Source organism: Trichoderma evansii, assembly GCF_050947405.1.
Source record: "Trichoderma evansii strain SZMC 28006 chromosome Unknown GGI43scaffold_2, whole genome shotgun sequence".
NCBI classification, from domain to species: Eukaryota; Fungi; Ascomycota; class Sordariomycetes; order Hypocreales; family Hypocreaceae; genus Trichoderma; species Trichoderma evansii.
Genome location: NW_028145204.1, coordinates 2,768,487 through 2,793,096, shown reverse-complemented (window position 1 = coordinate 2,793,096; position 24,610 = coordinate 2,768,487). Strand labels below are relative to the sequence as shown.

The window sequence follows — 24,610 nt, the reverse complement described above, 5'->3', positions numbered from 1 at the left end:
ATTATAAGCATAAAATCCCCGATAGACCCCAGAACATGAACCAAACGTGTACTGTTCTAGCCAGGGAGGCAGCTTCGCAACAGAGAATGACTTCACGACCAACTGAACTCTATCACATGCAGGCGAATAAAATGTCCAAAGGATGCCTAAATTAAATGACGATAATGGCAAAACTTAAACTGATGCAGCCCAAAATGGGGATGCGAACGACAGCAATGGTGGCCAGAATCGGAATTTAGACACGAAGATATATCCGATGTAAAGCGGAAATCCACGAAGAAATATCTTGGTGAAAGAATCACGACGCTTGGCCACTACAACTTTCGATGACACTCATCGGTCTCTTGATGGTGGCTATTGATGGACGGAGTTGTGAGACGCCAAAGGTTGCTCTCTAGCAGGATCACCCATATAGTGATGGTATATTCGTCACCTCAGTCACTCAAAATGCGATGTTCCTTTCGAGCCATAATTACTATGTTCCGGATGATTTCGACGTTGAATCACAGTCTACATGTACGATAGGACAATAGGTACATGAAGATGGCCGTAATAGCAAGGGATAACAGTGCTGCTTTTACGGCATTGCTGACGTCGTCCTTGGCAGCGGCTGAAAGCCATCTTACCATAATCAACGACCTAGCTATTCAGAATCACATCCGTGCATGTTGGGATATCATGCTCATTATGAGAGGACGATGTGAGGTTATGTAATCTCCACCAGAGTATATTGACTGCTATACTACATGCAGTCTTAGATATTTCCAATATAATGGATCAAGTAAGTCTCACACATTTTATCCTTACAGTTAAAGACCGATTTTTCTACAATTCTTCTGTGATTATTGTTTGTACAAAGAAGAGAAAAAAAATAAAATTAAACAGAATTTCTTGTATCAGGGATCACTTCCTAGAACCGCTGGATGCGAGTTTGAAGATTATGTACTCTCCGAACATCTATGATGTATAGAGATCAAGTGTTTTTAGGTAATGAATGACCTCACTACTGTCTCGGCGCATTGTGGATCATGACACTTTCGACAAATGACATCATCTCTAGGGAATAAGGAATTTACGTACGGGTTCCAGAGAATAGGTTCTTAGTAATGGAATTGAAAGATGTAAAGAAAGAGTAACAGCATAAACTCAGCATCCCAGCCCCTTGTGACATCTACCTACCATGCGGCTGTGCTGTAAAACATGAAGCTGCTAATGGAGAGTCACTCAGTGGAGATACATGTATACCCAGCAGCAGATGTCAACTGCTTTAACACAGATGCCATGCTAACCTAGTCTATGTGTACTTACGCTCACTGGGAATATGCTTCAAGTAGAGGAAGCATATTCCTCGTGAATGTATGTAGTAGAGGCATATTCCTAGGGAGTATAAGTAGTATAAGCATATTCCTAGTGAGTGTAAGTGCATAGAGACTATGAAGGACGGTATTGCTAATAGCGCAATTCTGACTTCGGTGATACGATGTCCAGCCGAACTCAAGGACTGATAACTCTAAATCCGACAGCGCCTCTACTGGCTGGCTATAATCTGATATCAGCCCATTCATATCATGCAATACGAATTAGCTCACCTAATCTAATCACCCAGTATCTACCCCGTATGGGCACGTTTCTGGGGCGAACCGCCCACGCCGCTACTATCCGTACAACGGAGATCGATATCTTATCAGTGGATCCCTTGATACTCGATGCCGCGATCCCAGCTCGACACAAAGGGCGCGCGCGATTCGGCGACGTCCGCCCGTTTATCTGCAATTGCCTCCCCAGATGTCGCTTATTAGTGGAATGTCGATTAGGAATGCTTCATCTCGACAAGATATGACAGAACACGCAAGTTGCTGCGTCAGATAGGAGCGCTCGGACAGAGAGCTTATTTATACGACCCCACAGCGCTGACGGTTTCGCACTTGGCTTCAACTATTAGCTAACAGCCGAGGATAAAAGCCAACCGGGAACCCGTTCGCGCTTGCGTCCGTCATCTCCGATACTAGACCTGCATCGAACTCGGAAACTGGCTGAGACACGGCCATCCTATACGTAAACACAATGTCTCTGCGAAAACTTGGGGGAATCAGCCGGCAGGCGGCATCATATGCCACAGTCGCCTCCTCGAGGGCCACGGTACAGCCGCTTGTGCATCGGCCGGGGTCAAGCGTCCGGTTCGGAGCTGCTGTTCATGGCGTTGGCATCAACAAGATATCTGGTGAGTGCATAGAAGGCGAGACAAAGAAGGAAGCAGCAGCAGAAGCAGCATTATCTACATACGGCAATGAAAGACTTGGCTGACACCCTGTGTCTCAGATGCCGACTTCGACATCATCAAAGACGCTCTATACAGATACCAAGTCCTCGTTTTCAAGGCGCAGTATGATGTCTCACCAAAGGCACAATACGAAATCACACAACGGTTCGACCCCAAAGCGACTGCCTCATATGGTCATGGGAAGACACTCGACGCAAAGCGATCCATCCTGCATCCTGATCTCAAGACAATCCCACATCAGCCACAAGTTCAAGTTATTGGAAACGGCTTCGTAGAGGAGTACGAAGGACTGAAGGATATTCAACTGCGGCACCCGCACCACAAGACCTTCCACGCCACGGTTATACCTGAAAAGGACGATCTGGACTTCACTCGGTTCTACAGATGGCACATTGATGCGGCGCTGTACGGACTGGCTCCCCCGGTGGCTACGACGCTCTTCGCAGCCCGGGTTCCTCGCGGCCGTACGCAGACGATTCGATATGAGGATACAGGCGAACAGATGACGGTCCCTCTGGGCACAACGGCGTTCGTATCGGGGTACACAATGTACGACCTCCTATCGCCCGAAGACAAACAGTTCGCCCTCAACACAAAAGTCGAATATGCACCGCATCCCTACGTATGGATGAGTAGCGCAAAGTCCCGCTCAGACGGCCTGGGTCTCGTCTCAGAGGGCAAGGAAGTGCCGCTTGACAGCCTCCCCGAAATAGAGCAAGACAAGATCCAAATCCTACCCATGTGCTGGCGCAACCCGCAGGACGACCGTCTCGCATTGCAAATCCACCCCTCCGCGATCCGGAAGTTGCACCTGGCCGGCGGAAAAGTCATCGACGACCTAGAGGAGGTGCGCGAGATCGTCTACCGCCTGCAGCGTCCCGGCATCGCGCCTGGATTTGTGTACGCGCACGACTGGGAAGAGGGCGATTTCGTCATCTTCCACAACAGGAGCCTGATTCACTCGGTCGTGGGAGCGTTCGCGGAGGACGAGGTGCGCCTCTTTCGCCAGTGCAACATTGCGGGCAGCAGCTTGCCCGAGGGGCCCAGATACTTCTGAGGCTTTTTTGCAGAGACGAGACGACTCGTGATGCTTTGATTGTTGATCGCCGCGCCGCCATCGGCCAGCCGGTTATGCGGCTCGCGACCTGTGATAGAACGTGATGAGACAGGCAGATACTACTGGATCCAACGGTGGTAGCAGAGACAAAACGAACGAGTGCGGATGGGCAACAAACGAAGCCGCGAGATATGTAGCGCATACCGCCACACTCCAACCCACCGCCTTTCCCTTACATCAAATGCCTTGATCCTCCCGAAGAACGGAGGCCAAGATGCAAGGCGCAACGCCACTACACATCAGATGTCCAAGTCAAGCCAAGTTATGCCAAGCTGTGTACGAATAGCGTTCGAGAAGGGGGGAGAGGGGCAGCAGTATGCTCGACACAGCGCCCGCATAATCGACCTTGTCCATCATGGGGATGGTAGTGCTATGGAGTCCATCGTCTTATACAGGCCTGCATGCGGTATAGGCCTCAAGTCCGACTTCACCGCAACCGGCGCGGGAATAAACCAGGAAAAGGCAGATGGTTGGGGGGAGATAAGCGACCCTTGGCTTCGGATAAAAAAAAAAAGTGTCTTAATCCCACCAAAATCGTGTTCTCATGACCCCTCGAATCTGGGGCCTCAGCGAAGATTTATGTGTATGCAGCGCATCACGAGCCCTTTTTCACCCCCGGTGAAGCGCCCATTCACAGCGGCCGCTCCCCGCCAAACTGGAGCCCAGCCAGTGGAAGAGAGTGCCCTGTCGGCTCAGCTGCCGACCCTCTGTAGTCCGCGGCGGCCTAGCGCCTCTTTCTCGATGCAAAAGACACCGAAAACAGGCGGAGAAGGATGCGAGGTAGATTTGCCCGCGCTAGCGTCCGCTGTCCCGCCTGTGCATTGCGCTGTATTACAGGGCGGCGTGTGCATTGGCGGGGGGAATTTCTGGGGGTTTACAGCGGAGCATCTCGGGAATGGAGGGGTTGGGTTGCACTGCAGCCATTGAGCGGTGTCGGGATTTTGGCGTGTTGCGCTGAAATTGCTGCGATTAGGCCATAGACGCGACGATTACGCTCCATTTGCGTATGCTCGTTTTAGACAAGTACATCCATATTAACAATCTTAGACGCAAATATATCAAGCGCTTATCTTTAACCTGACTCACGGGTTATTACTTCTTTCCTATTGTGACTCAAGATCTTTTTTTTTCTGGGGCAGTGCTTATTACACCGAGTTTGCCTCCGCAGCTCTCTTTCTTCTTTTCTTTTTGCTTGTCTTTTTTTTCTCTCTCTCTTCTTTTTCAACTCTTGAACTTCAGTTGAAAGAGACTGCTACTGAAGACTACTCTTGATGGCGAGAAGGTGACCATAAAGACAGGTCGATCTCGTCTTGGCAGCTAGCTGTTGATCTGTCAGCTACCGTGAATATCTCGGTTTCAACTTTATACAACTCGCATCGTCACAATGGCACCTCCCGCCCCCGACCCGATATCCTCGGCCTCCTCCTCAGACCTCACCCTCATGGACCCCGAGCCCATGGCCTCAGAAACGACGCCTCTCATCGGCAACAAGTCAAACGACGTCGAAGATGACGCCGCCCGTCCTACCCCAGGCAAGCCCCTGCCCAAGATGCAGGTCTTTCTGCTCTGCCTCGCAAAGGCCATCGAGCCCATCGCCTTCTTCGCCATCTTCCCTTTCATCGCGCGAATGGTCGAGCGCAACGGCAACCTGCCCAAATCGGACGTCGGCTTCTACAGCGGCCTGATCGAGTCGCTCTTCTCCCTCACGCAAATGTTCGTGCTCTACTTTTGGGGCTACCTCGCCGACACCGTGGGCCGCAAGCCCGTGCTGCTGTGGTCGCTTGTGGGCATGGCCGTGGCGACCTTCTTCTTCACCGTGTCGACGTCCATCTTGCAGATGATTGTGTTCCGGTGCATTGCCGGTGTGTTCAGCGGCTCGGGACTGGTGATTCGGACGATGCTGTCGGACCACACGACGGCTGAGACGCAGGCTGTGGCGTTTAGTTGGTTTGCGTTTGCCAACAACGTGGGAATCTTCCTTGGACCGATGATTGGCGGCTTGCTGGCCGATCCGACGGAGCAGTTCCCGGGCTTGTTTGGAGGCATTAAGCTGTTGGAGGACTATCCCTATATTCTGGCCGGCGTAGCCATCACCGCGTGCAGCGTCGTCAGCATTGTCCTGTCTATTTCCTTCCTCGAAGAAACCCTCGAGCCAGAGTCTACAACCACCACTGCTGGAGTATCCGCACCAGCCCGGCCCCAGCGATTATCCACCTTCGAGCTCCTCAAGGCCCCCGGCGTCGCCATCGTCATCTGGGTCTACACCCATGTCATGTTCCTCGCCTTTGCTTTCACCGCCATCCTGCCCGTGCTGCTTTACACGCCCATCGAGCTCGGCGGTGTCGACTTCTCCCCCTTCCGCATCTCCGTCTGGATGACCGTCCAGGGCGCCAGCCAAGCCACCTGGCTTGTCGTCGCATTCCCAACGCTGCAGCGTCGCTTTGGAACCAAGGGTTCCCTGTCCGCCTGCGTTTACGTATACCCGCTGTTCTTTGTGGGTTACATTGTCATGAACACGCTCCTCCGTATCGGCACGGAGACTACCGCCGCGATATTTTGGGTCATGGCCGTCGTTGTTGCTTTTATCGGACCTGGTGTGTCAATGGCCTTTACGGCCGTCCAGCTGGCCCTCAATGACGTGTCTCCCAACCCACATGTCATGGGCACTCTCAACGCCTTGGCCATGACCGCCGCTAGTGCCATCCGGTCGTTTGTGCCTGGTGTTTCCACGGCGATATTCGCCATTGGTGTACGAGACCAAATCCTCTGGGGCCACCTGGTGTGGGCGATTCTCATCCCCATTGCCATGTCTCTGTCTATATTTGTTCAATGGCTTCCGGAGGATAAGCAGTCCCATAAGCTTATACAAAATGAAGACGAGGAGTAGAGTAAAAAGAAGGCGCAGTATTTGAAGAGTTTTTATTTCTATTGAGCATAAAAGGAGTGCAGAAAGAGGGAGTGAGACAAGGTTTTATACGAAGGAGAACGTTGCTGCTATATATTATACACTTTCGCAGCTGCGTATAAAGGGCGCAAAATCAAGGGTTGAATTTCCTGTTGGATATTACGACAGGTTGTGCATCTGCATAGAAAGCATTTGGATTGAAGTTATCTTTTTCGTATGTATATACAAATATATAAGCAACATCATTGTTATAAACACCAATTTCGTCGTCGTGAACACTAGCCGCAAACTTGGTCCAGCTTGTCTTAGTTGCCAACCCATCATATATCCACTCTAAGACACATCATCACAAGTACAAAACGTTAGATGGCACAAGTAAACAATAAAGTGAGAGAGAAAAAAAGTAGTAAAGATTTTCTAAGAATATATAGTATGATTAATTAACCACGTAACGAGCGAAAGAAGAAAAGAATAATCCAGTTTTCCCCTCTTCCAATCCCCATTACATGACTTGAAACGTAAAAAAGTGTTGTGCATGACGCCGTGCTACCGTGATATAATTTTCCCTTTGAAAGACACAAAAAACCTGTATGTAAAATGCTCGAAATAACCCAACGTTGAAAGAAAAACAATCAGTTTTGAAAAAGAAAAAACAATCTCTCAAAATAGATGTCAGTCTGGTTCTTTTGTTTTTGCTCCTGTAAGCGAATGTTGCGATGCGATAGAGGCAAAGACACTACTCTCTTCAAAAGCCTCCTCTCCATTCTCGTACACCCATGAAGCAAACGTTGCGTTTTCTTCATCTTCTCCACATATGCTTCATCTAGAATGAAAATACTAAAGCGTATTTAATCAGCCTTGACGTTCTCCTCGTCTCCGATCTTCTGTCCTCGAGACCACTCAAACATCTTCCTGGGCTTGCTCCTAATAGTCTCCTTCAACTTGGTTTCGCTTCGCTCCATCCAAGCATCGGCGGTGGCATTGCTGACGGGATACAGAGGAGTGTTCTCAGGGTGGAAGAAGAAGTCGTCCGACTGGAAGCTAGAGTGTGATGCAATAATGTCCATGTCGGCGGCGATTTGCTCGCAGTAGCTGTCCAGGGGAAGATCATTGACGTCGTGGCCAAAGGGGTTCTCAATTTCCTGACCAATGAAGAGGAGGCCGAGAATGATGTACGAAGCAACAGTGGTGGCAGGAATGGTGATGTAGTCGAGTACGTTGACCATCTGGAATGGAAGCATGATGACGTAGAGCCATGTAATCTGCTGAAACAGGATTCCGTAGGCAATGGGGAGAGGAGTGGTCAAGACACGTTGGCAGCCAGTGTAGGCGTCGTTGAGGGCGGAAAGGTTGTTGTAGGCCATGGTCTGCATCATGGGCACGGGAAGTTGGCCTCGGGCAATCAGGTTGTCAATAGTGACGGCAAGATGGTTGATAATCTCGAGCGGGAGGTTTCCTACGGGCTTCTCCGCTCTCTTGATCAGCTTGCGAGGGTTGCTAGCGGCGAAAGAGAGGCCCAGGTAGTCGCCAACAGACTTGAAGAGGCTATGCTTTCCAACGCCACCATTGAGAGGCATCGTGGCGGTGGCAGTCTTGGCAAAGGTGTCGAGATGGCCAACGAGATGCTCGATATCCGCGTACGAGGTGTAGGGCTCGAATCGCAGGCTGTGCTTGAGGGAAATGGCAAAAGCAACGACCAGGTTCATGGCGCTGATCTTGTAGAGTGTCTGCTTGCGCATGTCCACGTCCGGCAGGGGCTTGGCGTGAATCCAGAAGACTCGGCCAAGGGCCTGTGATGATGTAACCAGGGAGGCGAAGAAACGTCGACCTTCGGCATAGCGTTCATATGCCGTGGAACCTCGGAAGCTGAGACCGGTGGAGACGACGAAACCAAGAACTGTCAAGAGGATAGAGTTGACACCGATAGGGTGAACCTTTTCATGAATGAGAGTAATGAATGTACTCCAAAGACCCATCCAAATCAAAGGCACAATCATCTTGGGCAGGATACTGCCGTGCATCTGCAGGAAAAGAGGCCATTTGGAGTGCTTGGACATATCACGAGGGCCGGCAAAGTAGTCCTCGAGGTTCAGCGTGTGCCGCCGGCTGATGGGGATCTGAGGGCCCATCCTTGAGCCGGGAACATTTGTAGTCTCTTGCTCGAGAGGAATCTCTAAGCTGTTTTCTTGACGCTTCTCATTGCTCTGGGTTTGGTGGTCCGTGACAGTGGTGACCTCTGTCGGCTCGTAGGCGTCGCCGTCAGACATGGTTGCGGTCGATCTCCAAGCTTTTGGTAAAGGTAGATGCTAGTCGAGACGATGGTTGAAAGATAAAGCGAGATTAGAGTCAATCCTGGCGAGAGCAAGGCGAGAAAGAGCTGCTCGCGTGTCACTGTCTAGAGAACAGGGAAGTGATAAAGAGTGAATTAAACTTGAAGAGACACAATAGCAGGCCTGCAACAATTGGGGATAAGCGGCACAGGGGAAAAGAAATCGCACCGCGGTGATACACACACAAAATACACAAACAAACAAAGAAAAAGGGAAGAGGGGAAGTGAGGGTAGGGAAGAGAGGTTGGATAAGTAATAAAGAAAGGAGAGGCGAGGCAAAAAAAGAAAGCAGAAAAGAGCCGGCGGTATATGCTGAAAATGTCGATGAGGAGCCTGGAGCATCAAAGCACAGGTACAGGTACAAGCGCTACAAACCAGGGCTAGGATCAGGCTCAGGTTCGGGCCCATGCGCTTGAGCTTGTTCTAGCTCAGAACCAAGAATTCCACGAGGCAATCAACGGCGCCTGTAGGGCAGACGCTGATGGGCTAGCCAGGCCCTGGAGCGCCACGTAGTTAGTGAAGGATCTAGCGCTGCAACACCTGTCAGTTGAAGCTCTGGTTGGCTCCTTCAGGGCCGAGGCACTGAACTGGCGTATGACCTTGAGGCTCTTTTTTTACAGGAGCTGATTAAGCCAGGTACTGGATTCATGCTTGTTTTCTTTTCTTCCTCTCTTTCTCCCTACTCGAGGCTTTCACATGGTTTCACCACTACATACTTCGCCATCTTCACGTCTCATTTATTTTTGCTGAGCCTCAATCGCTAACCTCCTCCTTGTTCCATTATCCTTCCCCTTGCCCCCTGTTTCTTCCTCTGCAAACATCTGCAAGTCGGCGTCTCCATAGCATATACGCACCGACGCTTCCAATTCGCCGACCTGGATGGTGGGTTCCATCGAGGCCTGTCGTCTGAAACAAGCGGCTTCCAGGAGGCTGCTTACATACATACATCCAGCCTAGGCCTCGTGAAGAGTACTTGGGCGCTTGCATCTGCAGGTATCCTTTCTCATTGTTTCGTGGGGCGGATACGCGGCAAGGGGCAGACCTGAAGTCGCTGACATGCAGCAGGTGCATGACTGTCTCGTCATCTCCAAGACCCTCTATGGAGCCATGCATGCTGTGCTACGCCACCGACCGCCACGGGGCCCCAAAACCGGGCATGATTTTCGACATCAGATCAAGACAGTGGACGTGTTGGATGCTGCAGCTGCACAAGCTCGATCAACAGCCAAGGTCAGAAATGCAACCCGCTGAGACCTGCACTGACAGACAGTCTACAATCCAGCTTTCAGCCCCTGGACTGCAAGCCACCAAAACGGCCATGCAGGCTTTGACGCCCATGATTGCAATCTCTTTAGCCGTCCTGCGCCTGATCCAATACGAGGCCGTTATTAATTGCTGGTCAACGGCGCCGTCCAGCCAGCCGCATTACCACCCGAACGGCCCCCGAATGGAGCCTCCTTCGCCCAGTTTAGCTGCTGTTTAGGGCGATAGCCACGATCAGAACTCACTGAACTTGTCGCCCCTAGCCGGCACTCATATTCATAGCCGCCTTTCTATTGATGTTAGTTGACCTCTGCCATGCTTGCACCTCGTTGGCCGATGAATTAAGTGCTTAGTGTCAGCGTCTACTCTGCAGCAAGCCGCTAAAAAAAAAAGTTTTCCAGGCACAGAAGGACGGTCAAGGCCTGTTCAGAGCAAGACTTGTAACAACTAATACAGCATTCGGCTACGAGAGGCCTCGATCATGGAGACTGGTGGGTCAGGAGAAGCCGTGTGCTCGAGCCATCAATTTCCAGAGAAAAGATGAAAACCGTATTGATGGAAGCCTTCGACAAGCTTTGAAAGTCATGGCCAAGTGCAATTAAGCATCAACCGTTCGCAAATTGCCCGTCTTAGCTCACGCGCAAGAACCAAGCAGGCCAAGCCCTGCAGAATGCCAAGAATGCAACCCAAGAGCTGCGAACTTTTTTTACCATCAGGTATTAGTGTGAGAATCACTGCCAATATTGGTGCTAGTAGCGGTAACGCATGCCTGTCGACGGAGGCACTCCGAAAACTCGCAGGGCAAAGACCATGTACCAGTACGAGCAGCGATACTAAACTACCACCAAGGATTTGCTTGCATGGAGGCTCAAGTAAGGGGGCCAAGAATTCTTTTTTTCGCCGCACGGCCTGGCTTGATCGCGATTTCCTCCGCATCGAATCGTACCAGGTAAGATGATCCTTGGAGCAGGAAAATATGACATCCTACGCAGGGAGCCAGAGCCCATGGTCTCCATTGTTCGCCATGCAGCCCGTTCTGGGGCATTAGCACACGACCGTTGTTCTTCTCGAGTCTCCTCAGGAGAAGTGGTGCACTGTGTTCAAGCTGCTAAACCCCCGCCACGGGCCGTTTCGTTGACTAACCACTGGCAGTGTGGCCGTGTTGATCCCCAAATTTAAGCATCGAGGCGAAGCCTTTTTTTTCTTGTTATTTCTGATTAGCACTACCAATCTTCTTAGCTTCAGACGATAAGTATTTGATTAACCGCCATTTCCAAAAATTGGCTCCATCTGCTCCAAATCGGTGTCCCACCCTTAGCTAACTGTTTCTAAAAATACAAGGCGCAGCTTGAAGCGAGTCAGTATGACTCAGCACAGGCAGTCTAAGGCAGCAGCTAACTGAGAATTGAGGCTCAACTGGAGAGCTAGGGACGTTTCCCCCCTTTTTCAAACTATCGGCCGTATGGAGAATGGCAGACTCGTGCAACTAGAGTTGTCAGACGGCCAAGGAAGAGACAGAGAAACTGTTCGCGATATTGTTCATTATCCATGCAGCGGTTGAGCTTATGCAGTAGCAGCTAGATTTGGCAAGGCTCTTGTCTCTAGTGGTGCCGGTTAAGCGTTGGTTGATGCCAACCGTCTTGTAAGACAGAAAACTGCCAAGAACTGCATGTCTGGGATAAGCTCAGTAACCAGGCTCACTATATATAGAATTAGCTGAAAACAGCAGCGCATTGTAAGAGTACCTAGTGATACTGGACGATGTATCAGTACATGTAATTGTAGCTTGGCTCTGTTAACACACAAGTTTATAACTCGATAGTATTCTTTTCATCTTAAAAATAACCGCTTAGTGTTTATTCAATTCAATTGATTAGCTATTGGTTACATCTCAAAACTGATGTCATCCAAGGCGGGACAAGAACAGACGAGGCGAGGACGCGGGACGCTTTGCAGGTCATATGGAAGCTGCTTACTCTGATATGGAATTTGGCCAAAAAAAAAAGAGAGAAGAAGAAGATCGTTAAAGCAGATTTGTGCCTGTTTTCTTTGAGTTTTTTTTTTTTATCTTGTATGATGAAGAGTAAGCCGATATATCTAAGACGGCAGTACGTGAACAAATTAAATAGGTAGTAAGTTCTGTGGTATAGTATTTTTTATTTTTATTTTTTACTGAATAAATGAACGAACGAATGAGCAAATGAATCATCTTTGTTCTTGAGCGGCGCAGTATTTGAGAGGCTTAATTCTCTTGCTCAATCTTCTGATGGCGAAAGGCGCCCATATCCAAGTCTGTTATATGCGCAGGCCACTCTAAGACATTGCTATCTGCTTTTTATTTAGCCGTATATGTCTGACATTCTTTCTGGATAAATTAACAAATGGTTCCATCGCAGCGGTAACTTCCGAGAATGCAGATTGGACTTATAGCGTGATGTGAGGTGGGCCATGGGGATGTCTTAGTTGATTAGCCTCCGTGGCCGCACGTAATCTTGAGAATATCTTCTCTCGCAATCAATGTGCACAATTCTATCAAAGTCCTAAATGTTCCAGCTATTAGAAAGGTATTGCATACAGTTATACGCGTATAAATGTTAGTGGCGTGTAAACTCGCCCAGATCGAGCCGCGATCTGTAGTTGTAAGTCACATTTCGGAACTTTCCGTCACCCCCTCATCTATATTGATTGAGCTCTCGCTATGCGTGCAAGGCCTGGTGCTGTGACTAGCCCACTCAAAAGCGGTTTAATTTGGGAGACGAGTTTCCCCAGCCTTTGTAGCCCTATGAAGTCCGCGATCCAACACGATTCATGGAAGATGCCGAGAGAGATGCTGAGAGAGATGGTCTTTGCTTAAGGCTGAAGTTTGGAATCATTAACATTGAGTAAGCAGTATCTTTGTCAAGTTAATGGACTTTGTATGCTTAATTCCGGCTATCATGATTATATTTAGCGAAAATCCATTGCGAATATAGTTTCTTATGGAGATGTTTGACAGCGAAGTATTGCCAACCCTGTGCCTAAGCTGCTTAAAAAAGAGAGCCAAGTTTTGTTCCAAGGGGTTAGGTAAGTAAACACAGATAATACACATGCATCGTCACAAGATTTTAGATAAGCGTAATCGATAACAAACAAGACTCCTAATTATGTCGGAGATTATAAAATCTCTGTCGGAGCCAAAGAACGAATGAGACATTGGTCCCAAATCCACATGTTCTCAATCGCATGACATTCTGGAAACCGGCAGCTTCTTGCGGATAAAAACCTAACCCGTATCGGAGTTAGCATTGAGCTAGCCAATCAGAAGTCTAATCTGAACTTGTTCACATAAGCCGAGGCCAATTTGTCAGCTCCCAAGTTGAGCTTTATCCGCAGAAAGGCTCTAAACGCCCGGTAACGCCAAAAGTGGCAATTCAATGTCAGCGATAGGAAAGCATTGTAGAATTCATCGCCTTTAACTATGGCGGGCATGCGGGCTGAAGCGGCGTTATGGCGGGGTTATAGCGTACCAAATTATACCGCTTCGGTTGGCGTTGGGCTTTAACCAAGCTCAAGCTACGATATATTGTGAATGAAAGTGAAGCCAACTATACACAATACTATTAAGAGGCAATGTGCATTTTATCCTGTTTAATTGTGTTGACAGTTGACTACTTATTACTCAATGGCAGATAGAAATCTTCTAATGCAAGAATCAGTTTCTATATGGCTGAAGTTTTTTGTCACTTTTTTGCTAAGGTCCGAAAAACTATCGATGTCTAACGCCGATGGCGTTGCCTGCCGGCAAGTGGAATGCTCGGAATCGGTAACGTCGCGAATGGTTATACGCTGGATGTATGCACCACATACTCCACTTCCAACAGCTCGGTTGAGGGTTTTTTCTTTTTGTTTCTGTTTTGAGTTAATGATGTCACTAGTTACACGCTATATAGCCATCAACGAAAAGGCGTATAAAGGTCCTTCAGCTCGCAACTCAGTTCAGAGCTGAGAGAATCTCTTCATTCCTGCTCAGACAACAATTATTTATTCAATTCTACAACTACTTTAGTCTTTTATTCATTGCAATTGTCGAATTCTCAATCTCACATTTTCATCCGTCAATCATCATGGCATCAACCGAGCCCCAGTTTGTAGGATGGGTTGCGCACGACAAGGAGTCTGCCAACGGCAGCATGGTCTGGCAGGAGTTTGACGTGAAGCCCTGGGAGGAAACAGACATTGACATTAAGATCTCACACTGCGGTATCTGCGGCACAGATTTGCACAAGCTTCGATCTGGTTGGGTAAGCAGCTTGTTCGTTGAAAATTTCTAAACTCTAAAACTGACATTGTTACAGGGTCCGACAGCTTATCCGATTGTAGTAGGCCACGAGATTGTCGGCACAGCTGTGCGAGTTGGCAAGGAGGCCGCAGCTCAAACTGGAATCAAGGTCGGTGACCGAGTTGGTGTTGGTGCCCAGAGCGATTCTTGCCAGTGCCGAAAGCCCCCTCAGACGAAGCTGGATCACTCAGATTGTGATGCCTGCGCAACCGGCAATGAGGTCTACTGCCCCAAATCTGTAAACACCTATGGCGCCCAGTTCCTCACTCCTGCTGGTGGCAAGAGCATGGGTGGCTATGCTCTCTACCACCGAGGACCGGCCAAGTTCACATTCAAGATCCCTGATGGCCTCCCCAGCGAACATGCCGCGCCGATGATGTGCGCTGGTGTGACCACATACTCGCCTTTGGCTCACTTTGGAAACCAGAATGAGCCTCTTGAGAGGCGGTTGAAGGGCATGTCCGTCGGTGTAGTTGGAGTTGGTGGCCTGGGTCACTTTGGTATTCTCTTCGCCAAGGCCATGGGCGCTGACCGAGTTGTTGCCATTTCTCGTCGCTCAGATAAGCGACAGGACGCTCTGGACCTCGGAGCAGACGAATACATTGCCACAGCCGAAGACGAAGGCTGGGCCAAGAAGAACGCCAGAACCCTGAACCTCATCATCTGCTCCGTCTCAAGCTCAAACATGCCCCTGACCGAGTACATCAGCCTGCTCAAGCGCGACAGCGTCTTCTGCCAGCTCGGTCTGCCAGACGACGGCCAGTTCAAGATTGGCGCTGGAATCATCTGTGCAGGACGACGATCACTAACAGGAAGCTTCATGGGTTCACCGCACGAGATCAAGGAGATGCTTCAGTTTGCTGCAGATAAGGGAATCAAGCCTTGGGTTGAGAAGCTGCCCATGAGCGAGGCCAACAAGGCCATTGTGGATATGAATGATGGAAAGGCAAAGTACCGATATGTCTTGGTTAACGACCAGTAAGTGGTTTTTTTAGGGGTTGTCACGGCATTTTTATTAGCATGTAGTATGAAAAGGGTTTGGCTAATGAGGCAATTGTTAAATATGATTGCAGAACAAAAAGTTTTTATGAAAAATTATAAAATTTTCAACTATAACTACCTAGGTACATGCAATTTTGACTATGAAGCAAGAGACGGAATCGCATTGCTCTTCTATTATTAACCTCTCAATTCATGTAAGAAAAAGCGTTCAGTTGTGCTGTTCGAAGAATAATAGAAAATATCAAAATCATATATTGCCTGTAAAAGGGACAATCTCCCCTTGGGAAGAAAATTCTAGTATGTGGATAGCACCATCTGTGGGAATGTTTTCGAGGCAAGACATCCACTATAATGACAGCCATTGTTAGCCAAAAGAAAAGAAAAGAAAAATCCATGCTCTCCATGTGTCATTTTTTGAAAATACTTACACCGGAGCATCCAATGCACGGCCATGCACCAGCCGAGGCACAATCGCAGCAGCACTCTCTGCTATTATCAGAGCAGCCACCTCGCTCCTCTAGGGCGGACGTTGACGCATGATTGTTTGGGAAATCAATGGCTTTCTCAGGAGTTGGGGAGGCGGTGGCAAGTGCTGCACAAAGGGCGATGATAGATATATAACCTTGCATGGTGATGAATTTTGAAGAGGAAAAGGCGATTTGGTGTTCAATTGTTATTGCAATGAGTTTGAGAATAACCAGTTCCCAATTTCTGAGATTGGCTCTTCTTATATATATGCAGATATTCTTGCCTAGACCCTTATTTGTTTGTTTGTTTTATTGTCATTGTCCACTATGTAAGCTAGTTATAAAAAGCCTCGTCTGTGCAAGGACGGTAGGAGCCGCTGATTTAGACCTTGCGTTCGCTACGTGTTACCGTAATTGGAACAAAGGGAAGTGTTGTGTTAATCTGTATCCTGGGGGGCGGGGCTGTAAGGGCTTGTTTCCTCTACCAGTTTCTAAAAGTCTTTATTGCTGTTCAGGCCTGGTAAGTAGATAAGGGGGGTGTATCCTGTGAAGGATTGGTCCTGGTAGTTGTAGCTCTTGGGATGTCAGGAGGGTGTTCATTGCTATTGTCTGTAACATGGTGGTCAGTGTTTGTCCTAGTTTAGCTCCTAAAGTTGTTTCCTTTTACTCCTGGTCCACCTTTTGATGTGGGTGACTGTAGTGAATTCTGATTGACCTGTTGGGAGTTCTGACCTTTTTTGGCAAGTATGTCTGCTATATTATTTCTATAAATATTTTTGTGGTCTGGGACTTCAGCTATTTTGGTTGTAACTTCTGGCAGAAGTTCTTTGGTGATCTTCCTGAGGCTTATGTAGGCTTTTTGTGAGGAGGCGGGAGTTGGATTAATGATATCGTTTACCACGGCTGAGTTATTTAGGAATGCCTAGTATGAACTTCTTGATGTCTGGGTCGGAGCGGATCTGGTCTTTGGTGAGTTTGAGTGCTTTGAAGGCCTTGACTGCTTCTTTGTTGTATATTTCCGCATTGGGAAGGTTCTTGTTGGCTTTTATCGCCTGTGTTTTATAAAAGGGGACTGCCCTCCAGCTTGTGTTTCTGAGCTTGTCCTGGGACCTTATCTGAGTATGTAATAAGGGTGGAGCTGGGAAGGCTGTCTACGTAGTATTTCCAGGTGTTTCTCAGCTTTATTTTTTGTGGACCTATGGAAATCCGGGGCTAGGAGTACCGTGTTATTGTTATGTGTGAAAAGAGAAGGCCTAACTGTGTGACCTGCTATTGATGCTGTTCGCTAAAGTCGGGTTATGGGTGCCCCTCCTGCTAATGGGGTGGTTTTTGTTTAGGTATGTAAACCTGGTGCTGATTTTTAGCCTTGCCTGTGTTAGTGCTAGGGAGGCCCTGGGGAAGTCTGATTTTTTGTGTATGACTGCTAGATTTGTGGTTTTCTATACTGAGACTGCAGCCTTAGCCGCAGTCTTGAATATCTTGTTCAATTTTGTACTAGTTTGTTAATTCTTTGTGTCTGTAGTTTTAGTGTGGTCTGTTCTGTATTGTCTAGGCGTTTAGCTTATGTAGGGCGACTGGGATGACACAAGCCTTGGCGGGGAGCTTTTTTTTTTTCTTTGATGTTTTTTTTTTTTTTTTTTTGGTCTTATTGAGGGATTTCAGGAAGTTAGCTGCCTTGAGAGCCTTCCCTGTTATGACGTTGATGTGTTTTTTTGAATGAGAGTCTGGGGTTGAGGTAGACGCCTAGCCATCTCATCGAGTCTTGTGGAGGGATAACTCTTTCTTTGAAATCAATGTCTGTATGCGTCTTTTCCTAGTGTGGTGGAAGTGGACTAGCTCTGCTTTGCCAGGGTCGAAAGATACTTGGACCCTTGATAACTGTAGCCTATTTTGTGTTTTCACTGTTCAATAGGAATGGCCAAAGAAAATTGGTTCTTTAAGGAGTTTGTGATGTGTTAGTACATTAGGTCTTCAGCTTGGTCTTTGATCACAGTGATCGCATGCAGAGGCTCCATGTGACGGCGACAAAGCATTAGCCACATATAATCTTCATATCTAAAAGGCCATTTCATCGTCATCCACGGGAGCCAACGTCATCTTTGAGAGCCAACAGGAAGAATGGTGACACAAAACGAACGATGCGCTGTCTTGGCTACTGAAATTGTGTTTCAGCCCATCGCCAATGCTTTAACCTTGCATCATCCTCACTACGGCACAGGCTCTTCGAAAATGAAAGAGTAAATGTCTATAATTAAGTTTCACAATAAATTAAATACAGCTATTGTGTCTATCCAATGCTCATGCCAACTCTAGAATAATCGCCTTTCCAACACTTCGGTTGCTAGCCCAATCATACAGCGTACTGTACAACACAGTTTCCCCTTGACAACTCTCGCGGCATACCATCGTCACAAAGCTCCACCGATTTTCAGAAAAGAGGTATACATACAATCATGCCGCCCTGCATAAAAAAAATAAGGTATTAGAAGAAGAGAAAGGTAACTCCAGTCAGTCATTTCGTAGGCACTCGTCTCAAAACGCCCAAGACCCATGCAAACTCCCAGTTGAAGAACAACCGCACACACAACCAAACACCAAAAAATCGCGTTTCTATTCACCCAGATCCAGCCAGCTTTTAGTGCATCGACCCAGGCAGCTCAACCGGAGCAACCTCTTCCGCAGGCAGCTCTTCCGGAGGCGCATTGACAGGCTGTTTAGGTTTGTTCATCAGGCCGCTGTACTGAGGCAGCTCAGTCGGCTGTGCTGCATCATGACCGTGAAGCTCTGTGGGCGTGTTTGACGAGATGACCTTGTTGTACTGCTTCCGTTTCCTCCACCAGAAGAATAGACCAGCCAGCAAGCCGAGCACAACGACCGGTACGACAACTCCAATTGCTGCCTCGGCACCAGTTGATAAACCACCACCGGATGAGTTGTTGGAACCAGAACCTGAACCGCCTGTGTTTTTTGCTCCTCCTGGCTTTGTCCCCGTCGATGCCGGGGTTGATGTCGTCGTTGACATGGTTGACATGGTTGTCGAATCCAAGTCGGTCTTGTGATAAACCATTCTAATTCCGTACGCGTTCAAACCGCCAGGAGAAGTAAAGGCGCCCTGGACCGTGCTTGTAACACCATTGTCGCTCACTGTCATGGGCAGCGTCGTACCGTCTCCATCAGGCGCAATCCATGTACAGAAGAGCGTTGAGAAAACACCCTCTAGGGTACTCGCCGTGACGCAAGAAAGCGATATATCTGTACTAAAAGTCGGACAGCACGTTACGGTCGTGATTCTCGAGGCACCAATGTTATCGTGACAGGCTGAGTAGTAGCCCGAGGGACATGCTAGGCCTGGTGAGAAGTAGGAGGTCTGTTCGGTGTGGAAGCCTTTTGGGAGGCAAGAGGTGGAGAAGTCCATCCCGCTAAGAAAGCCGCCAGATACGTAGATGCCATTGCAATCGTCAGGACGGGTAAAAGTTGTGGTGAGAGGATTGAAGGGGAACGAAGTGACGACGGGGATGGCCGGCTTCGTTATGGCGTGAGTGGCCGTTGAGTCTATGGCCGACATTGTGGAATATAGTAGAACCTGAGGTTTCAGATGAGATGTATGGGGTATAGAGAAAGAAAAAGAAAAAGAAAAAAGAAGCCGCAGTGCTTTATCGTACTAACACGTGCTCTCTATAGCAATAACTTGTTGATGCCCGTATAAAGAAGGCTCTCGCTTGATAACCACCAAACGCAAATTCGACCCAATTACATGTACACGGCACAAATGGGGGACAGAGGAGGAGGAGGAAGAAAAGAAAAAGGAAAAGAACAAGTACAAGCAGAGAACGAGAGAGCGAAAGCCGAGTTGCCATGCTACGTGAAACCACCAGTAAGGCCCAAATCCATGACCCGCCTCACATCACGCTATAAGTCCAATCTGCCTATACTAAGCCAGCACACGGGACCGCTCCCTGTCTCCCAATTTCCCTGCTCCCTAAAAAAGCAATACATCAGCCTGCATACAGGAAAATCCCAACGAGCACCAGCCACTCATAATTGGCCGCAGCCTTGGAACAGGCTCTTACTTTGGAGCGAAGGATCGCCCTCCATGCCTGCGCCAGAGAACCCACGCCAAGAGAGGCACGGCTCTTCAGCTTTTCGGCAACGGGCCAATGGGAGCAAAGGTGCTGGTGGAGTTTTAGCCGGGGCCCAGTCTATTCTGAGCTCTGAGACGGGCTGAATGGAACGAGGTTTGGGTTTCTGTTGCACGGAGGATTTTAGGGGAGATGGTACAAAGAGTGGCAGCGGGCAGCGGCAGGGTTTATGCTTGGGGTGAGACTGGGTTGATAAGCTTTTAGTCGTAGTTCATTTCGGCTTCCCTATTATGTCCTAACGATTTCTCTTTTCTTTTTTGCCTTTTCTAGCAGGTTGTCATTTCTAGTTATCGTCTAGTCCGCGGAGTTGCAACCTAGTTTCAAAGACGTTGACTAATTGACTAAGGAGCTTGAGGGTTGCCCTGGACGCGACTTGAGCCGTGCTTTTTTTCTTTTCTCTCTTAGTTTCGCAAACAAATCCCCAAAAATGCGACACCGCCTTCAAGAACTGAGAAAAACAAGATGCAGAAAATGATGGCGATGCGAGAACCCCTGCAGCAAGCCTCTGCCGCAGAAAAATGATGATGAGGCGCGCCATGGAGCGCTACGCAGCTGCAGGGGGGCCTTTTCGGTGCCTGGGATTGGCTGTTCGCGTGGCCGATGGCTGTGAGATTTAGGTCAGTGGGATCGGCAGATACACACCACAAGGCGCATTTAGTGTTAGTCGGCAAAGTAAGGCTCAAAACCTCGGGCTGTGGTTAGTTGTCAATGCGGTGTTAAGCGCTCGAGGTTGGTGGTGATGCAGCCATCGAGCGTTAGTAGCAGCTAGTAGATGCAATAACACGCGATAGACGAACTCTGGATACAAGCTGGTACCTGGCAATGTTGAAAGCTTCGACAACATACAAACAGTGTAACTTGTCTTTTTCATCCCATCAACTGCTATTTTTACAAAGTATTTCCAAAATTCATTGGCGGATTTCGCTTTATGCCGTCGGGTCGGAAATAACGTCAAGTCAGAAAAGACTATCGCGTTGAACCCGATTTTAGCGAACCCAGCAACAGCCCCTCCTCACTATAATCCACAGGGTGGGCACCTGAATACATGTATCCATAGCCGCCAAGCTAGCACCCTGTTAGCCTCTTTTTCATCCTGACAACCAACCGCGATATATCACGACGACACAAGAAAAAAACGGGAATTAGACTGGCCTATCACCACCCAGCCACGCATCCCCATATCCAGCCGTTTCGCTAGCTGTCAGAGCTCTCTCCAAGCTATCTATAGTCGGCAAAGGTGGAGGGAAAGCGGTTAACGAGGTGAATCTGTTTGCTAGCAGAGATGGATCGCTCACAGCCAGCCTCGTCCAATTTGATGGGTAAGTCCGTGAACAGGGGGTTACTGTGCTATTCGCCTTTCACGATAGCTTCAGTTTGATTTTGTATTCGCTTTGTATTTGTTTTAAGCCATTATATCGTAAACATATCCCATAGCATCATGCCTAGCATCATTCTCACAACCAGTCCTCCGTCTCAATATGCAACCTTTACCTATGCCTTATCCTATTCTAGCATTTGAAACTTATATCTCACTCTAAGAAAACACAATCACAGACACCCACAACCGGCTTATTGCTGACATTCTCACCCGCTACCGCACTCTCATGATGCTCGCTACCGTCCAGGCCGAGCAGGACCGCAACAATGCCAACCCTGAAGCCATGGCCGTCACCGGCATATCCATCAAGATGGAATTTGATGGCTTAGTAAGTTTATCCCTTCAACTCACATAATCCAATCCAAAATATACATGTGTATATTTGTAAAGGCAGCACAACTCATGCTCTCCACTAGTACACATCCATCAAGGAGTTCCTCACCCTCTCCCGCAAAATCAAGGAGCTCTGGATCTTTGGGCCTCTTGGCACAGAAGACCAAGACCGCAAGGCAAAAGAGGAGCAGCTCGACCAGGACGTTAACCGAGTGTCTGAACTTCTCAACCAGATGGAAGCTTCCAAGATGAAGAATCTTGCCGAGAGCAACGGCGGCACGTGGCAGCCACTCGTGAGGGAGGAAATGGAGAGTATGATTGCGGCGGCGCAAGCAGCCGCAGCGTCAACGGCGCCTGCGGCTACGACTGGTCGATAATACCCATGTTTTACCTGTTTAATGGATTGGAACGTTGCATTTACTGGCGTTGGGGCTGCTTGGAAGCATAGGGTTCATGGAACATGCATGTAGACAAGATACCATCAGACGTCGTCTCGACTACAAATACCACTTTGAAATGAAAGGGGGAAGCGAGAAAAATATGCCTCAAAGAAAAAACAAAACGCCTTGGAGCCCATCGTGATACAGGATGAGCACCCTGTCTATAGACCCATGTCTAATATGTACAGCATCAGCATCAGCCCCTTAGCCCTCTCCGCCCTCGGGATCCTCCTCATCCTCATCACCAAGCTGCTTATCAACATCCTGCAGCTTTCCGTTATTCTTGTCAATCGTGGCAACCTTCATGCCTCCGGCAGTGAGCCACAGGAAGTGATTTGATCTGAATTGATCAATCTGGGAAAAGAAGCTGTGGAATCTGAAAGGGATTGTTAGTTAGATACAGTGATATAGACTACCGAAGAAAAACTTACGAATTCTCCTTCTCCTCGACTCCAAAGATGCGCGAGTAAATCTGCTCCTGCTTAAACGCCTCCAGCTTCTCCTCATATCGATCAAAGTCGATATCTTCCCGTCCAAGCGTCTCCTTTGCCCTCTTGTTGTAGTTCTCAAATACAGGTCGCTCCAACAGCAGACCCAAGCCAGGCATCTTGGGAATGGCCATCTTCTGGGGGCCATAGCTCTCCTTGATGCGGTCCAGCGTCGTGCCGCAGCGCACCATCAGAGTCACCAATCCAACCATCTTTCGGATCTGGTGCATCATGAAGCTCTGGCCGTGGACCTTGAGCGACAGCCACTCCGTATCACCGATGATGATGGGCTTGGGATTGACGACAAAGGATCGAATGTGTCGCTTCGATGACGGGTCGCCGTGAGACTTCTGCACGGTATAGTTGTGGAAGTTGTTGGTTCCCACGTACTGGTTGAGGGCTTCCTGCAGTCTCTCAATGCGCTCAGGAGACACGCGGTATGCACGCTTAGCGCCAATGTACGCTGCCTTGATGTCACGCAGAGCAAAGTCTACAGGGCCCAACTCGCGGCGCTTAGGCTGAACCGTCTCAAGGACGACTGCAGGCCTTTGGGGAGTGGCATCATCACCCTCAGTCGTGGCGGCGGGTTCGGCATTTTCGGATGATGGCTGCTCTTTGTCAACCATGACATAGTCATCATCTTCCTTTGCCGTCTCCTCCTCAGCAGCAGCGGGTTGTGTGGTCTCAGCCTTTTTAGACTCATCTGCATTCTCTTCGGGAGCTTGTTCAGAATGTAGACTCTCCAAAACAGCGGCCCTTGTCTCCTCATCCAGTCCGGCCAAAATGGGCTTGATATCCTTCTCTTCCACTTCCGACCAGAAATTCTTGACATCAGCCAGTCTTGCGTTGGTCTCTTCCTCAGCGCCGTACTCTTTGTTGACTTCAACCAGCTTTTTTCCGAGGAAGCTCTGAGGGTGCGGAGGCAGAAGACAGTAGCTCGGCATGAGATACTCATACCATCTTGAATCACAGTACTGATAGCAATTGTAGCTGTTGTTTGTTCTCTGGATGCCCCAGACTCGAATTTGCGGCGGGAGGGCCTCATTAATCTTGTCGACAATGTCATCGTCTTCGATAATCAGCTTCAGACTGATGACGTTACCCGCGGCATGCACGCCCTTGTCAGTTCGTGCGCAACGAGCCAAGCTCGACTTGCGAGGGTCATCCGCGTTGGCCTTTGAAATGGCACCAGCCTTGATGAAAGCTTGGAACAGATCTCGCTCAATCGTTTCCTCGTCGCCGTTCAGCTGCATGCCCTTGTATCCGGTGCCAGCATAGCCAATCATGACAGCAACCTTGCGCTTCGGCCGACGGCTCTCCGCCTCAATCTCCTCTTTGGAGAACGGGTTCGCCTTGGGGCTATCGATGTCGCTAATCTTGCGGCGCTTGTATTCTTTGTACTCGTCATGGCGCTTTCGCTTGTCTACTTTGGTGCGGCTACAGTCTGATCAGCGCCGTTGGTAAATGTGGCAACCCCCCAATTATCAATTGTCAAACTGGAATACAAGACTCACCTCCATTCTCCTCGGCCTCTGTCGCCCTTCTTTCCCTTCTTGCCGCGGTTGTTCCCAGAGCCCTGGTTGGCACCGGCAGCCTCGCCTGATGCCATTGGCTTGTTCTCGTTGCGCTCGGCTGAGGGCGCGCTAGCAGCAACAGGAGCCTCGTCGCCGGCCGCCATGTTTGCATTGAGAATATTGAAAAATCCCAAATGCTGTTTGTAAGGCGAAAAGCAAAATTCGATATGCGATACAGCGGCTAAACTTTTTGGGACCAGGAAAGAATTTCCTCCACAAGGCTATAATAGTGGGGTATCGATAAGTACCCACCGCTAGGTGCCAATCTAGGTACGGGAGGCAATCTCAACAAAATCTGTATAAAATACCCTGTAAATCTCAGGAACAAGCGGAATTGTGCAATAGAATGCCATGAGTACAGTGAAGGAGCCATTAGTAGTTAGTAGATGTACGTTATCTGGTTCAAATGACAAGATAGTTGTAGCAAATCCAATCTCGAGCGTCTGCGTGCATTTGCCTGTATCCGCGCGCCAGATCCGTACTGTCTGGTCATCAGAGGCCGAGGCCACGAGCTTTGAGTCAGGCGAGAAGGCCACTGACCTTACCTAGTCGCTATGCCCCTTGAGCGTTTGCGT

The 24,610-nt window shown here is 48.9% G+C and overlaps 9 protein-coding genes across 9 annotated transcripts; 5 read left to right on the top strand and 4 right to left on the bottom strand.

Annotated features, from left to right (window-relative positions):
- The first annotated feature begins 1,952 nt into the window (after positions 1–1,952).
- Positions 1,953–3,421, top strand: GGI43DRAFT_168894 (TauD/TfdA family dioxygenase). The gene is made up of 2 exons (XM_083199677.1): positions 1,953–2,221; positions 2,320–3,421. The coding sequence occupies exons 1-2, from the start codon at positions 2,065–2,067 to the stop codon at positions 3,336–3,338; spliced, it is 1,176 nt and encodes a 391-aa protein (XP_083065432.1). The 5' UTR covers positions 1,953–2,064; the 3' UTR covers positions 3,339–3,421.
- GGI43DRAFT_168895 (uncharacterized protein) lies at positions 3,422–4,554 on the top strand. Its single transcript, XM_083199678.1, has one exon. The coding sequence runs from the start codon at positions 3,504–3,506 to the stop codon at positions 4,323–4,325; it is 822 nt and encodes a 273-aa protein (XP_083065431.1). The 5' UTR covers positions 3,422–3,503; the 3' UTR covers positions 4,326–4,554.
- Positions 4,555–6,374, top strand: GGI43DRAFT_168896 (major facilitator superfamily domain-containing protein). The gene has a single exon (XM_083199679.1). It carries the CDS (start codon positions 4,783–4,785, stop codon positions 6,283–6,285), a length of 1,503 nt encoding a protein of 500 aa, XP_083065430.1. The 5' UTR covers positions 4,555–4,782; the 3' UTR covers positions 6,286–6,374.
- A 185-nt stretch (positions 6,375–6,559) lies between these two features.
- GGI43DRAFT_394664 (Bestrophin, RFP-TM, chloride channel-domain-containing protein) lies at positions 6,560–8,927 on the bottom strand. The gene has a single exon (XM_083204786.1). The coding sequence runs from the start codon at positions 8,568–8,570 to the stop codon at positions 7,152–7,154; it is 1,419 nt and encodes a 472-aa protein (XP_083065429.1). The 5' UTR covers positions 8,571–8,927; the 3' UTR covers positions 6,560–7,151.
- Positions 8,928–13,999: 5,072 nt separating this feature from the next.
- On the top strand, positions 14,000–15,196 carry GGI43DRAFT_379942 (NAD(P)-dependent alcohol dehydrogenase; the record flags this gene model as incomplete). Its single annotated transcript, XM_083202916.1, has 2 exons — positions 14,000–14,176; positions 14,231–15,196. 2 exons carry the CDS (start codon positions 14,000–14,002, stop codon positions 15,194–15,196), a joined length of 1,143 nt encoding a protein of 380 aa, XP_083065428.1.
- A 2,717-nt stretch (positions 15,197–17,913) lies between these two features.
- Positions 17,914–19,998, bottom strand: GGI43DRAFT_394648 (uncharacterized protein). Its single transcript, XM_083204785.1, has one exon. The coding sequence runs from the start codon at positions 19,246–19,248 to the stop codon at positions 18,319–18,321; it is 930 nt and encodes a 309-aa protein (XP_083065427.1). The 5' UTR covers positions 19,249–19,998; the 3' UTR covers positions 17,914–18,318.
- Positions 19,999–20,000: 2 nt separating this feature from the next.
- GGI43DRAFT_394647 (uncharacterized protein) lies at positions 20,001–20,927 on the bottom strand. Its single transcript, XM_083204784.1, has one exon. The coding sequence runs from the start codon at positions 20,358–20,360 to the stop codon at positions 20,106–20,108; it is 255 nt and encodes an 84-aa protein (XP_083065426.1). The 5' UTR covers positions 20,361–20,927; the 3' UTR covers positions 20,001–20,105.
- On the top strand, positions 20,900–22,027 carry GGI43DRAFT_168823 (mediator of RNA polymerase II transcription subunit 22). The gene is made up of 3 exons (XM_083199675.1): positions 20,900–21,141; positions 21,377–21,528; positions 21,617–22,027. The coding sequence occupies exons 1-3, from the start codon at positions 21,105–21,107 to the stop codon at positions 21,908–21,910; spliced, it is 483 nt and encodes a 160-aa protein (XP_083065425.1). The 5' UTR covers positions 20,900–21,104; the 3' UTR covers positions 21,911–22,027.
- On the bottom strand, positions 21,982–24,306 carry GGI43DRAFT_168806 (pseudouridine synthase PUS2). Its single transcript, XM_083199674.1, has 3 exons — positions 23,976–24,306; positions 22,405–23,898; positions 21,982–22,349 (listed from the first exon to the last, which is right to left on the bottom strand). Exons 1-3 carry the CDS (start codon positions 24,137–24,139, stop codon positions 22,178–22,180), a joined length of 1,830 nt encoding a protein of 609 aa, XP_083065424.1. The 5' UTR covers positions 24,140–24,306; the 3' UTR covers positions 21,982–22,177.
- Between the last annotated feature and the right edge of the window lie 304 nt (positions 24,307–24,610).